Here is a 13,557-nt window from a genome sequence, read left to right as displayed (position 1 = left end):
TCTATATTTTGCATCTATACCTGAAAGCAGTACGTAATATCTGAGTGAGTGATAATAACGAAAACGTCAATCAGAAAAAATGTCAAAAATATAAATACCATGGTGGAAAATGGCGACTTCGGATATGATCCGACATTTCCAGACTCCGTCGAATGTCTGTTAGAATTTAGAAACAGTTTCAGATAACGGCACACCTTTAAGTTTTTCGAGGTACACAAAGGCATTTGTCTTATTATGTACAGAGCAATGTCCATTCTAACAGCTGCGTCAACGTTCAGGACTGATACCACCACGTGTTTATTCAATCGAAAGTCGTGATGCTCTTGTTTCAGAAATTTCAATTTTACAATTATCTTGAATTCCTTTTCCCTTGTAACTCGTGTGACGACGTGCAATGTTACGGCGTTAAAATTGCAACTCTGATGTCCCGGAAGAACTTCGCTCAGCGGGGTCACTCGGACTGATTGTGGCAGTTTGTTGTTGTCCGCGGGTTGCTTCCATTTCGTCTTGTTGCGAGAAATCGGGGAGTTTTAGCGACATCGAGATCAACGCCTTTCGCAGATTGACATTCAAAGGACGTTGTCCAGCAGAATAATATGTATACAAGGGGAGTTGCTCACCCATGGTGAAGGATGCTGACATTGGCCAACCATAGCGGAAGTGAAGTTTAGACAATCAGGGTGCATGAGTAGTATTTCCACTACAAGGAACGAATGAAGTCCTTGCAGCAACAGTCAGGAAATATCCATTTGACATACCATAAGGACAAACGTACGCCCACTTGTAAAAAAAAAGAAGAAATATATATATATATATATATATATATATATATATATATATATAATTCAGCAAGTAATCCGCGTGGTGGTGCAGTAATATCAAAAATAAAACAGAAACCCAAGTCCATACTGTCATTACCAACATTTTATTTGGGCACACAAATTTTCGAGCGATTTGAGCGACTTGAGAAAATTTGTGTGCCGTAATGAACTGTTGGTATTGACAGCATGAACTTGGTTTTTGTTTTATGTATGTATGTATGTATGAATGTATATATATTGTAACAAAATGATATTTATTTTACGGAGATGTAAAGTGCACATTAGTTGGAATTCATACGGTTCTTGTAAAGAGCGAAATTTGTTCATATCAATTCAGTAACACAATGTGGTTGTGGTTACTTTGTGCTGATATATACATGTAATAAGCTATGCAGTGTAAAAGAGTATCTGAACTGTTCCTTTAAGTCAGTCTTCTGTATTGATTATTATGTGTTAATTACTGTCTTTTGTGAAGATTCAGATGATAAAAAGTATGGATGATAAGTGCAGCGATAATTCCTACAGTTAGTTCAAAGTTGTGTTACAGAGGTTTGATACATACATTTAGCATTGTGTGTGTAAACGTGTGGATACAGGTTGGCCATATGACACATTTTAGACAATTAAGGATAATTAATTAGTAAACCTGATCAGTTATGGGACTGAATATGGTATTGATGTTTGGTTTAAATGATTTTAATCAAATTGTGAAGAGTTTAAAGGGACAGCTTAATTTTGTGTAAAAATAAAGCAATTATAAGGAGATTTTAGGGGAAATTAATAACTATGCCTATAATAATTCAGCGCAGGTACCAATAGCTACCTCATCCTCGTGCATCTCACGTATAATTTACGCGCTCAAAAACGCTGTCATACCCTTAGTGCTAAGCAGTTGAGAAGAGAGGCTGATCCTCGGGAAAGTATTGTCTGTCTAGTGCTCGGTACGAGTTCTGAACGTGAATTTGTACACATTTATACCTGTGTAAACACAAAGTTGGTGTTCCGGTACATCGCTTCTGAAGTATGATGCATTCGTGTTCAGTATAAGATAAGGGAATGAATGCTGATGGGACTAGGATGGTAACCGGTGGCTCTGCACTAGGAGACAATTCGTCCAGCAGCCTTTGCGAGCATTCTCGAGCGGGCTTTGCTGCACCGTGGGATGACTGAGTGTCTGGACGGACGTCGGAGAACGAAGTTCAGTACTTTGGAAAGGACAAGTACATATACGTCCGACGTACTTCCAGAACGGACGTCGGAGAACGAAGTTCAGTACTTTGGAAAGGACAAGTACGTCTGACGTACTTCCAGAACTGACGTCGGAGAACGAAGTACAGTAGTTTGGAAATGAAAAGTACAAACAACGTACTTCCAGGGCGAACGTCGGAGGACGACGTAGTCCTGGACTAAGGTGCAGAACGACGAAGTACAAAGGCGGACATCGGGAAACGACGTACTTTCTAAATGACGTCAAAGAACGACGCACTCTAGAAACGACGTCGGGAGTGAGAGTGAAAATTCACTTGTCAGTGTGTTGGGTGAATTAGATATGAGAGTGAGAATGTGCCTTTGAATCAGATGGTGTGAAGTGCAAGGTGGAGACTGGTGACGTACAAGTAGTGGAAAACATAAGGTTTTATCCTCTTCATAGAGTGATCGTATATTTCGATCAAACGGACGGTCGGCTCGGTCTGCATAAGTGCCAAGGCCCCGTTGTTCGCTACAATATATATATATATAATATATATATATATATATATATATATATATATATATATATATGCACATAATAGTTGTGTAATAATGTACAGCTATTCGTTTGTCTCTAGCAATTCTATCAACAACAGACGATGCTCATTGCAAGTGCTTGAACAAAGAGGTGTAAGAGAATGTACCTGCAGCTAGTTGCTGTTACTGGACAATCAGTTAAGATCGCAATCATATATTATAACGACGTATAAAAAAGCTGAAACAAACAATCAACAATCAATTTCACATAATCTTTCTGATTTACCGCTTCCATGTTTTATTGTCTTTTCTATAATACGTGCAAATGTGATTCTGTACACGTATCACTATCATAGACAAGTCGTTTTACCACCGCTGCTGTTGACATTGAAAAGTGACATTGAAAAGCGACATTTTCTCTCTCTCTCTTCTTTCGTTTTTTTAAAAAAAAGCGACTATCAGCATCTTTGAACGCAAACATAGTATCATGTCATCGCATGTTAAGTTTGGTCAAAAGGCAATTTTCTCGACACACCATACCCTCCTTTCTTGTATCTGTCATATATTATAATCAACGCAAGCATTCCCATGCATCAGACGGAATAAATACTACAAAAGTTTCTGCGTGAAATGTCTATAGAGTCACAATGACAAAAGGATTTATTGCTCAAGGATGTCTATTAAAGTTACATCAATAACAAACATGTTAGTACGTATATCAATACATGTTAAGACACAAGTATTGCGCGTTTGATTATATATATATATATATATATATATATATATATATATATATATATATATATATATATATATATATATATATATATATATATATATATATATATATATATATATATATATAGGGCCTATATAATATTGACACAAATGTCGTGATTGCTAGTCATTGTTCTTTCATTACGCATGTCGTCGCTTAGATAACACGTACACTCTCAGACCTATCAGAACGAATCTACTTTCTTCTCATTAAACACTGGTGAAAAATTTTTGAGCTATTAAAGACGTTTTGTAGACGTTGCGGACACTGCGTACAGAGCGTTGCCGAAGTTGTTTCTTTGGCCACCTATATTTTGTATGATTTAATTATGGCTCTTCGCTCCTCGAGGCTGAATGATGAAATATGTAGCCTCTTCATGCTACTCTCTAGATCCTGTTCATATCGTACGAACCTACAGCGTAGAAACAAGACGCTAAGTACTATTTCAACTGAGGAGTTCTCTACATGCAGAATATACCACAGGTCGAGTATGATCCTCAATTGCTCCATCCCTTTGGCAAGGCTTTATAGCTATTAAGTATGGTGAAAAAAGGTCATACTACAAAAGAATGACATTTCAACTGAGGGCGGTATCATCGGTATTTTTCAAAATTATAGTAGCCTTTAAAGGAGAACTCTAGATGATTTTAGACTTTTGCGTTTGAACATTAATAAATTGGTTACACTGGGTACTGGGTTTCAAATGTCTATTGTGATTGAGATGAGAAATAAGGATGTTTTCAATATTTATAACAAATCACAATGAACGAGGATGATGCCATGGCAGCTTCACCATAAGAATGCATGATAGGGTGCTCAAGGAAGCAAAACAAAAGAAGAAAGCATACTTTAAGTATACACTGGGGAACTTGTAATTGCAAGTGGTATTGTACAATGGAATTACATAGCTATAATACTGGAATATGTGAGACTCCTGTATATCATGCATTTTCCTCATTCAGTGTATTATTATTGTTATTATTACCATTATTATTGTTATTATTATATATATATGTATATATATATATGTGTGTATATATATATATATATATATATATATATATATATATATATATATATGAGTATTGGGTTATCTGCTCGGGGACCACAATAAATTCCACAAATCTATACATGACACTATTGATGTATGTATTACATGATATGAAATTATATAATTAATTTCGACTGTCCCTTTCAACCAAGTCACAAGTCTACGACAACCCATGCCTCTCTCCGCTCTGCGTTGTTGTTGTTGGTTCTTTTTTCTTGCTTTTCAGTACATGGTGTACGGGCGAGATTTTATATACGGCGTGAGTTGGGACTCGTCCATGATGGACTTGCAGTACTTCAGCAGCACCGGATAGGAGTCAAGGTATCCCTTGGCAACCAGAACGCTGTCCAGAAAGAAGTCCAGTATATTGAAGACCACCAAGTCCGCGAGTGTTATCTGTGTTTGTGTGTGTGTGTGTGTGTGTGTGTGTGTGTGTGTGTATGAATATGTATGTGTGTGTAGAGTAACGTGAGAATGATAGAGGAAAATAAGAGAGCGGAGAATGTATTAAGGCAACAAATACAAGCAAATACCAGGTCGTTTAAAGGCATTTAGTATACAGAGGTCATGCACCTTGACAAAATGTAAAATGCCTCATCGCCTGAATACTTAGTTCATTCAAAGGATGAACGAGCAGTGGCGACCGTTCAGGGTTGATGACTGATTCTGATGTGTAATTACACACTACGTCATTCTTCTTTGATGCTGACGTATACAAAAAGAAAATCGTATCTAAATGATGATAATAACAACTGCACTTTTAGTTCACTTACATGATGAAACTACAATAGGAGATCTTGCAGACATTTATACTTTTTAGGAAATTAAACACTTGATACTATAGAGTAAGAGTGAAAATCAAGAACACGCAGCATTTAGATTATCTTTGCCTGATATCTTTCAAATGAACAAGTATGATAATAGCCTGGATGGAAGTTTATTGTGATAGTATGGTACTTTCCTTTAAAGTAGTAAATTCCAAGGATCACGTAAGAATTTAATCTAATCTCATCAATATAATCGATGTGTACTCAGTAACTGAAAAGAAGAGAAGTGATAAAAGTCTTGATAGGATTTTTCCCTCGCCCTCTCCGCTTCCTATTAAAGCAAAGTACCTGCAAGACACGCTTACCCGATTTCCGATGAGATAGATCCCGTCCGACTTCTGTATATGGTCCGATAGGAACTCGAAGAACTTGTTCAGATTTGTGTCTCTGGACTTGATAAGGGCTGCTTCCTACAATCACACGAGGTTGAAAAATAAATCGTTTTGGTTGCCAATAATGTAAGTGCAACCTGTACTTATGTTCGTCAAATTTCTTTTTGTAAGTGTACATGACACAAACTTTGCATGCGCCTACAACCACGACAAAACACATATGTAGTTAAAATATAATAAACTCGGGCAACAAAATTATCTGAAACAAAGGGGTAAACGCGGCACGTCAACATACACGGTAGCTTTCCGATGTTCATGCTCTAATATCAAACAAGTTGCACATTATGTGAAATGATAGGAATGTTTCGACATTGTTCGATGATATCTCAACTTATCCTAAGAATCCGTCAGTTTATATCACGCCTTTGTTTCTGTACTCCTGTTAATCAGAATGATATAGCAACCTCATTGCTACACTGGTTCCCCTAAAGGAAAGGATAAGCGATCATTTCTTAATGAGATTGAAAAATCCGTTCATGATATCACAGCCTTCCCTAAAAAGACAAAACTACACACACACACACACACACACACACACACACACACACACACACACACACACACACACAAGCAAACAACAAGCAAACAAAATTGACTAAAAAGAGAACTCAGGAGAAAATCTCTCACTCTCTTTTCTGCGTCTTCTTCGTCAAACAAGGGCGCTATTTCGTTCTCGATGTCAGTCGCTATCTCACAGAGGACATCGATGTCCCTGTCTTCCTCGGCGTTGTTGCCATAGTAACCTGATCCCCATGAAGACACAAGAGTGAAACATATTACATAACTCTAGATTCCTTAGATTGGAAATCAATCAATAATATTGTGCAGGGGCGGTCCAGGAATTTCGTAAAAGGGGAGGGGGGGGGGGGCAAATCAATTTATTTACCACTCCCGGGTTTAGTTAGCTGACGAACAAAAAAAAAAGTGCCTTCTTCAATTTTTTCCTTTTTTTATTACTTTGACAAACACACACACACACACACACACACACACGCACGCACACACACACACACACACAACAAAATAAAAGGGGGGGGGGCGCTCGGTGGATCCGCCACTGTTGTCGTGAGAGACCAATCTAATATTAGATTGAGAGAGAAAAAAATGACTTCTGAATCTGTTAGATTAAGATTTTCAGTCTAATTTTGGATTGGTCCCCCATCTCAATACTCCCTCAATTCCTCAGATTAAACTCAATCCATAAGATTATACTAATTTTGAAAAATTTAACAAACTCAGTTATAGATTAAGCAATAAAGAGGCTTCTGAACATTCCGCAACAGAACCGAACAGCTATCTATGAACAACAAGGGGCTCAGAATAATTCAAAGTATAATAATTTTCAAAGTTGTCCTTGTCGACATGTCCAAGTCAACATGGATTCGATTATCCCCTTTAAGTTCTCATACCGAACTTCCTGGCCAGGTATCGATAGATGGCTCGGCTCTGGGGGATCACAGTGCCGTCGACTGCAAGTGTAGGGACCTGACCAAAGGGAAATCCTGAAGGGAAAGAAAAGAAGGGGAAAAAAGGAGGGAAATAAAGGTACAGTGTATTATGATCCCAGCTCACAGCTTGTCACCTTGAGGCGAGAAAAATTCAAACTGCAAATGATAGCAAACATGCACAATATATGCTATACACACATATATATATACAAACACAAACACACGCACACACACACACTCACACACACACACACATACATATATATATATGTATATATATATATATACACAACATATAAACATATACGTATAAATGTTATATAATTAATATCCTTGTTATATGACAAGTTGGATGAGGTATTACTGGAAAGCTATCTGAGATGATGGATTAATTTCAAATTGTTTAAAAATGACGCTTAACCTGTTTTACGATTAAAGTCTTCATGTACTCGTATGCTATAAATGTATTATAATAAGAGTCATACACATGACCTTTATACAAGAGAGAATACAGCCCTAATGGCATTGTGATGACGACCCAATTTTGAAGGAAACCAGGTAAACTTTACCTTTTCTGCTTACCGGTACACTATACCCCCCCCCCTTTCCCTCCCCGGCTGCTTTTCCTGTTATTTTTCGACGTTTGAGTGACAGAAAAACAACGTCACGTCTGCACTAAATGTAGCACGCTATCCCATGAAATGAACTAATAATAGAAGGCAAGGAGTAATCAACAAATCCTCAAATTGTTTTTCAGACTATCTGAGTAGTCAACTAAGTAAATCAGTATCATTTTTCCCCCGCTGACGAAAATGAAATTGTCAAGGTTGTTCAACGTTTGAAAAATACTTAATCTGACGTTGGACATGACGATATAAGTGTTGTATTCATTAAGAAAATCATTTTTCGCAATTGCTAAACCTCTCTGCATTATATCTAATTTGTCATTAACTACAGGTAATGCACCAGGAGCATTTAAGATAGCTAAAGTAATCTCGCTTTTGAAGAAAGGCGACTAACACAAATTAGAAAATTATCCTCCTATCTCTCTTTTACATGCATTTTCCAAAACCTATTATGGAACGAATTATCTAGAATAGATTGTACGATCATTTTGCTCCAGATCAAAATACTTGCTAAAGAATAGTTTGGATTTCGACTTTTTTTACTCAAGTGAATTAGCTCTTTTATATACCCCCGAACAAATTCTTGCTTCACTTGACAATAAAGAAACCGTAATTGTCTTGTATATTGATCTAATTAAAGCCTTTGATTTGCTCGACGGCAGCATTTTTCTGCCCAAACTGGAACACTGCATGCGGTGTTAGAGGTGTACACCAAAGTTGGTTCAGGGATTATCTTACAGATCGTAAACAGTTCACATGTGTTTGTGACACAAACTCTAATGCTTTATACCTTTAACAAGTGGGGTGCCTCAAGACAGTATTTTGGGTCCTCTTCTTTTCTTGATATACGTAAATTATATTCTAAATACATCCATTTTTTTTTGCGATTCATTCTGTATGCAGATGATATAAATATATTGTTCTCACATAAAGATGTAAATATTTTGTATAATACTGTCAACACTGAAAATGATGTACGTTCGTGACTAACTTCGAACCAATGAGCTACAGATGAATATATATTAATGAGAAAATATCGTTCTAACAGGAGTTTTCGACAAGGGGTTCCACTGACTTCGTTGCACACATTTCTTTATGTTATATAATGCCTTTATCTTGCCTCAGTTTGATTACTGTAGTCTGGTACGGTCTGGAATCTGCATTGCTTATTCGTTTTACAGAAAAAGGCAATTCGATTTTCTTGAAACGCCAACCATTCTGACCACACCGCTCCATTTTTAACAAGAATTGAATTACTCTCACACTGTTTGACGGTGTCTCAGTCAAATTTGGTCTTTTTATATGTAAATATTTGAATGTAGTTTTACCTGATATTTTTGATGGTTGTTTTACAATGAATAGTAAATTACATCACATCGAAACTTAAAATAAGGATAATATTGTATTGCTATTTTGTCGCCTGAGTATGAAACAAGAAAATAATAATCATCTATTTTCTACAAAGTGCTAAGTTCTGGTATGATTTAGACTCAGTTTTTAAGAATGTGTCCACTCAAAGTGCTTGTAAGTCTAGATATAAAAAAGCCCTTTTAAATGCCTATTAAGTTATATTAATGAAACTTATCCGTCAATCTTTGTTAATTTTGTTTTGTCTGTTTATCTTATTTGTATAGTGTAGTAGCATATGTTTCATATTTCATTTTATTTGTGTATGTAATTTGTAACTGTCATTAAGTACTCTGAATTCAACTCCGAATCTGTATTTGTATATATATATATATATATATATATATATATATATATATATATACATATATATTGTACTCAACTCTAAAAAGGGGATCACATTTATCACAAGCCTTTGGCTTTCTGTGTGACCTCCCCGACACATTTTACACTGTATATATTTCTGTAATTATGATTATCAATAAAGTGAATAAACTAGAAATGTCGCTTTGGCGACTGGTATGCCTCCGCCATAATGCATGATTTTCCCAATAGGTCTAGATAGTACATGTGGACAATGTGTGATTACATTTTCACAAAATTGGCAAAATATTGAAATGACAAGTTTGTCACAAATGTGTTGAATGTTCACCTTCCTCGACCTAGGTTTAATTGGATGAATAGGAGAGCATGTATCTAGGGATTTAAGGACTTTAACTCGACTTTGACCCATTCATACAGTTAGGCATTGAGTAATTTTCAAGGTACAGGTGTGGAGAAAAAGTGCAATATCTGAATTGAATAGTAAATTGTTACCATTTTCATCTGGCCCTTGACCCTAAAATTCATAAGATAATCACTTTCAGGTAGAACATGCATAATATGTACTAAGTTTCAAGATAACTTGAGCCACTTGCGTGATATGGAGGAAAAAGTTAGTTCAGCGCTTTCACTTGATCTTTGACCTTTTGACCTTTGAGGCAAAAAAAGAAGAAAAAAAAAAACTTTCCAGAGAATTTCGATCAGGTTACACATGTATGCATACACCAAGTGTAAAAAAAAATAACCCTGCTGGCATTGCATGATAGGAGGGAAATATTAAAATTTTGAAGTGTTGCACTTGACCTTTGACCCCTGACCTTTGACCCCATGAACCCTACATTCTCTAGATAATCACTTCCAGTCAGTATATGTATATACTATGTTCCATGAAGATACCTTGAACAATTTTCCAAGGTATGGAGAAAAAAAAAGTTTTAATATTTTTACTTGACCTTTTGGCCTTTGACCTTTTACCTCATGACCCAAACTTTCACCAGAGAATCTTAATTGGGTATTAAATACATGTATACACTAAGTTTCAAGAAAATATCTTCAGGCATTCAATAGATATGGTGGAAATAGTGAAATTTTATGTATTTGACCCTGACCTTTTGACCTTTGACCTTTGACGTCATGACCCCAAACTTTCACCAGAGAATCTTAATTGGGTAATACATGTATGCACTAAGTTTCAAGAAAATATCTTCAGGCACTGCATGCGTATGGTAGAAATAGTGAAATTTTACATATTTGACCTTGACCTTTTGACCTTTGACCTTGAGCATGTGCACCCAAAAGTTGATAGGCACAACTTCACCCCCTAATACACATACATGCCAAGTTTCATTAGGATACCTCAAAAGGTTTTGGTAGTTACCCTGTCCACAAAATTCATTACGGACGGACGGAAGGACGGACGGACAACCCGAAAACATAATGCCTCCGGCACCACTTCGTGGCGGAGGCATAAAAAATCATAAATAGAATACTATTCCAATCTTTCACTCTATCTCTCCTTCGGTCTGCCTGTCTGTCTGTCTGTCTGTCTGTCATTTCATACATCTTTCCTCCTCCCTGATCATACATGCATACATTATCATCTATACATATATTATGAAATACAATATATTTAAAACAAATATGATCGGATATTATTATGTCTGGGGATTATACAAGGAAAAAAAAAAAAGAGTAGTATACTTATAGACAGGATATCAAATATGTAGTTGTACAATGAAATACGAGAAATAGGAAGCCTGACGAGAAGCAGATGATTTGTTTTTGTTTTGTTTTGGTAACATACTTTCGGGGTTCTTTTTTTTTTTTTAATTATACTCAGATTTATTCACAGACATTCTTCAATATTCTGAGGTTATGTCCTGCTCAATTATAGGCTACAAAGCCAAACTGCAATTGTCCATAATGAGAAGAGAATGAACAGAGCCGGGTAAGGGAGAGAGGAGACTTTTTGAAAGTATAATATGGAGGAAAATGTGAAAAATAGGCCTATAAAGCGTCTATATTGATATTAGCAATTTTGACAATAGTACTGCTAGTAGACTAAGTTAAGAAAACGTTTCCATTAGATTTGGCGGTGGGAAATCACCGTAACCTCGAACTTTGAGCGGCTATTCAGTCAAATTGATTTGCATTGGCAGAAAAAAAAAAAGATAAAGGAGCAATCGCACGCTATTTTTTGAATCTTGATACGGTTGAGCCATTCTTCACGTCCGGGAGATAATAGTCCAGGATTGGGGGTTCGAGCTTGTGCAGTTTAGGAATACATACACAGTACGTTGTACATGCATACAACATTTTGTAGGTTCACAACAGTAGTAGGCCGAATTAAGGAAACTCCGCGAAAGACGTAAAGAAATTTCGCCCATCGGGCGTTGTCAAGTTAACGGCCCTATGGGCAAAATTCACTCAAACAACGTCTTTCCACGGAGTTCCCTTACTGTAACTGTATTTGTAACCAACATATTGTGAACCAACGTACGTAGGGCCTACACACACACATATGGACATACACAAATACATACATACACGCAATTATTTCATACATAATGTAATTGATCATTATCAATCTCTTTGAACAATTAAGTAATATGTAAATACAGCTGTGTGTTTGTATCGGGGACCTCAAGCAAAGCAAAGAAATATTGGCAAATGTCATTGTCAGGCAATAAAACAAAGGTCTATAATCACTCATTATTCTTCAAGGGAAAGACATATGTTTCGTCAGAATTGATAGGTTGTTCTCTATTTCGATCCGTGCTCATTATCCATCATACTGGGAGATGGAAGGGGTTACGAGAAAAGGCAGATTGGAAAGAAGGAACAGTTGCGAACTAACGTTGCTTAGGAAAAAAAAAGTGCAATCATATCTCATTGATGAAAATTATACATTGAAAATGTTGCTGCAGGAATACCGTAGAAATCGAATCGACTTATCCTCTCAGCATATTTCATCGCAATATTCTACAGAAGCTGTTACTTCTGAAAATACTGATCCAAAGAGCTCCCTTCTACCATTCATTTCAAGCGTCAAGACTAAAATTGAATTGTTCACCCCATGAGACCAACTTACACCTCTCTTTTCAAAGCGTAATTGATAAGGGATCACGATTAGAAGAACACTGCGTAGTTTGAAAATGCTGTATGGCTTTACATTGAAATATAGTCGGGTATAGTGCTCAACGTCTTTACATCACACACAAACGCATTTTACTTCACAATATTTCGTATGACCATCACATCATTGATTTCAGAGTGCTTCAAATACAATGTTATCACAAGATCGGTATGGCGTGCTTACGCGACTTGTCGTTCTTCATCTTGGGCCATTCCTCGCCTCCATACTTGAAGCGGATATCCTCGTACTTCTGTCCTTTCAGCGCAAAGAGCATTCGAGCAGGCTCTCCACGCGAGCGAGCGTCGAAATAATACAACTTGTAGGTCGCCATTTTCTTCTTGTCCCAGTCCAATATTCTCTTCACCAAGAATGAGAGACTCCAATACACTCTGCCGATAACTGATCCTGCTAGCAGCCAGCGACTGAACTTTGTAAGCGCTTCCGTGAAAAGCCAGGCCCTTCCAGTACGAGACTGCCTTTGCGGGGCATTTCCGGGAACAATGGGTCTGCAAATACTAGAAAAAATATGCAAAATTCCGTTTGTTATCTTTTTATTGGCACCAAACAAACTGCGAGGGCTAGCCCCCACATAGTCTGCGGTCCAGATATGAATTTTCTTCGATGTTTCCCGTCCTTTTGTGAATGAAATCAAGAACTATGTCTGGAAGAGAGTTAATGTAAATTAAAGTTATGTGCTAAAAGTTATGTTCTTGTGGGGGTAAATTAATTTCCTACAAACTTATACGCAATCAAGAACTATGTCTGAAAGAGAGTTGTTACAAACTATCGAGTCATAATATGCTAAATGTTACTGGTACTGAATAAAGAACACTTCAAAGAATCCGCTATCACTATAAATAAGTAGGTATACAGTAGTTCAAGACCTAATCTCGACCTAATGGCATTTATAGGGACTTACGTTGGTGTTTGCACAAACCATGGCAACTCGCAATTTTACGCTCATTGCCAGTAGATGACCTACACATTTTCGTCTGTCAAATTAAATATAAAAGCGATAACAC

At 36.8% G+C, this 13,557-nt stretch overlaps 1 protein-coding gene across 1 annotated transcript; it reads right to left on the bottom strand.

The window, feature by feature from the left end:
- Nucleotides 1-4,600: 4,600 nt before the first annotated feature.
- Nucleotides 4,601-12,866, bottom strand: LOC140229309 (glutathione S-transferase 1-like). Its single transcript, XM_072309584.1, has 5 exons — nucleotides 12,719-12,866; nucleotides 7,007-7,099; nucleotides 6,225-6,340; nucleotides 5,511-5,615; nucleotides 4,601-4,774 (listed from the first exon to the last, which is right to left on the bottom strand). The coding sequence occupies exons 1-5, from the start codon at nucleotides 12,864-12,866 to the stop codon at nucleotides 4,601-4,603; spliced, it is 636 nt and encodes a 211-aa protein (XP_072165685.1).
- Nucleotides 12,867-13,557: the final 691 nt, after the last annotated feature.

The sequence above is a fragment of the Diadema setosum genome, chromosome 5 (genome assembly GCF_964275005.1).
Source record: "Diadema setosum chromosome 5, eeDiaSeto1, whole genome shotgun sequence".
Lineage (NCBI taxonomy): Eukaryota > Metazoa > Echinodermata > Echinoidea > Diadematoida > Diadematidae > Diadema > Diadema setosum.
Note: the sequence above shows the minus strand (reverse complement) of the source record. Positions and strands in the feature narration are given on the sequence as shown.

Excerpts from the sequence above, each read along its gene's own strand:
- LOC140229309 (XM_072309584.1), bottom strand. The coding sequence starts at position 12,866 with ATGGCGACCTACAAGTTGTATTATTTCGACGCTCGCTCGCGTGGAGAG. Across the intron at positions 6,341-7,006 it reads ATACCTGGCCAGGAAGTTCG|GTTACTATGGCAACAACGCC; the intron begins GTATGAGAACTT and ends CATGGGGATCAG. Across the intron at positions 5,616-6,224 it reads AAGAAGACGCAGAAAAGAGA|GAAGCAGCCCTTATCAAGTC; the intron begins GTGAGAGATTTT and ends GTGTGATTGTAG.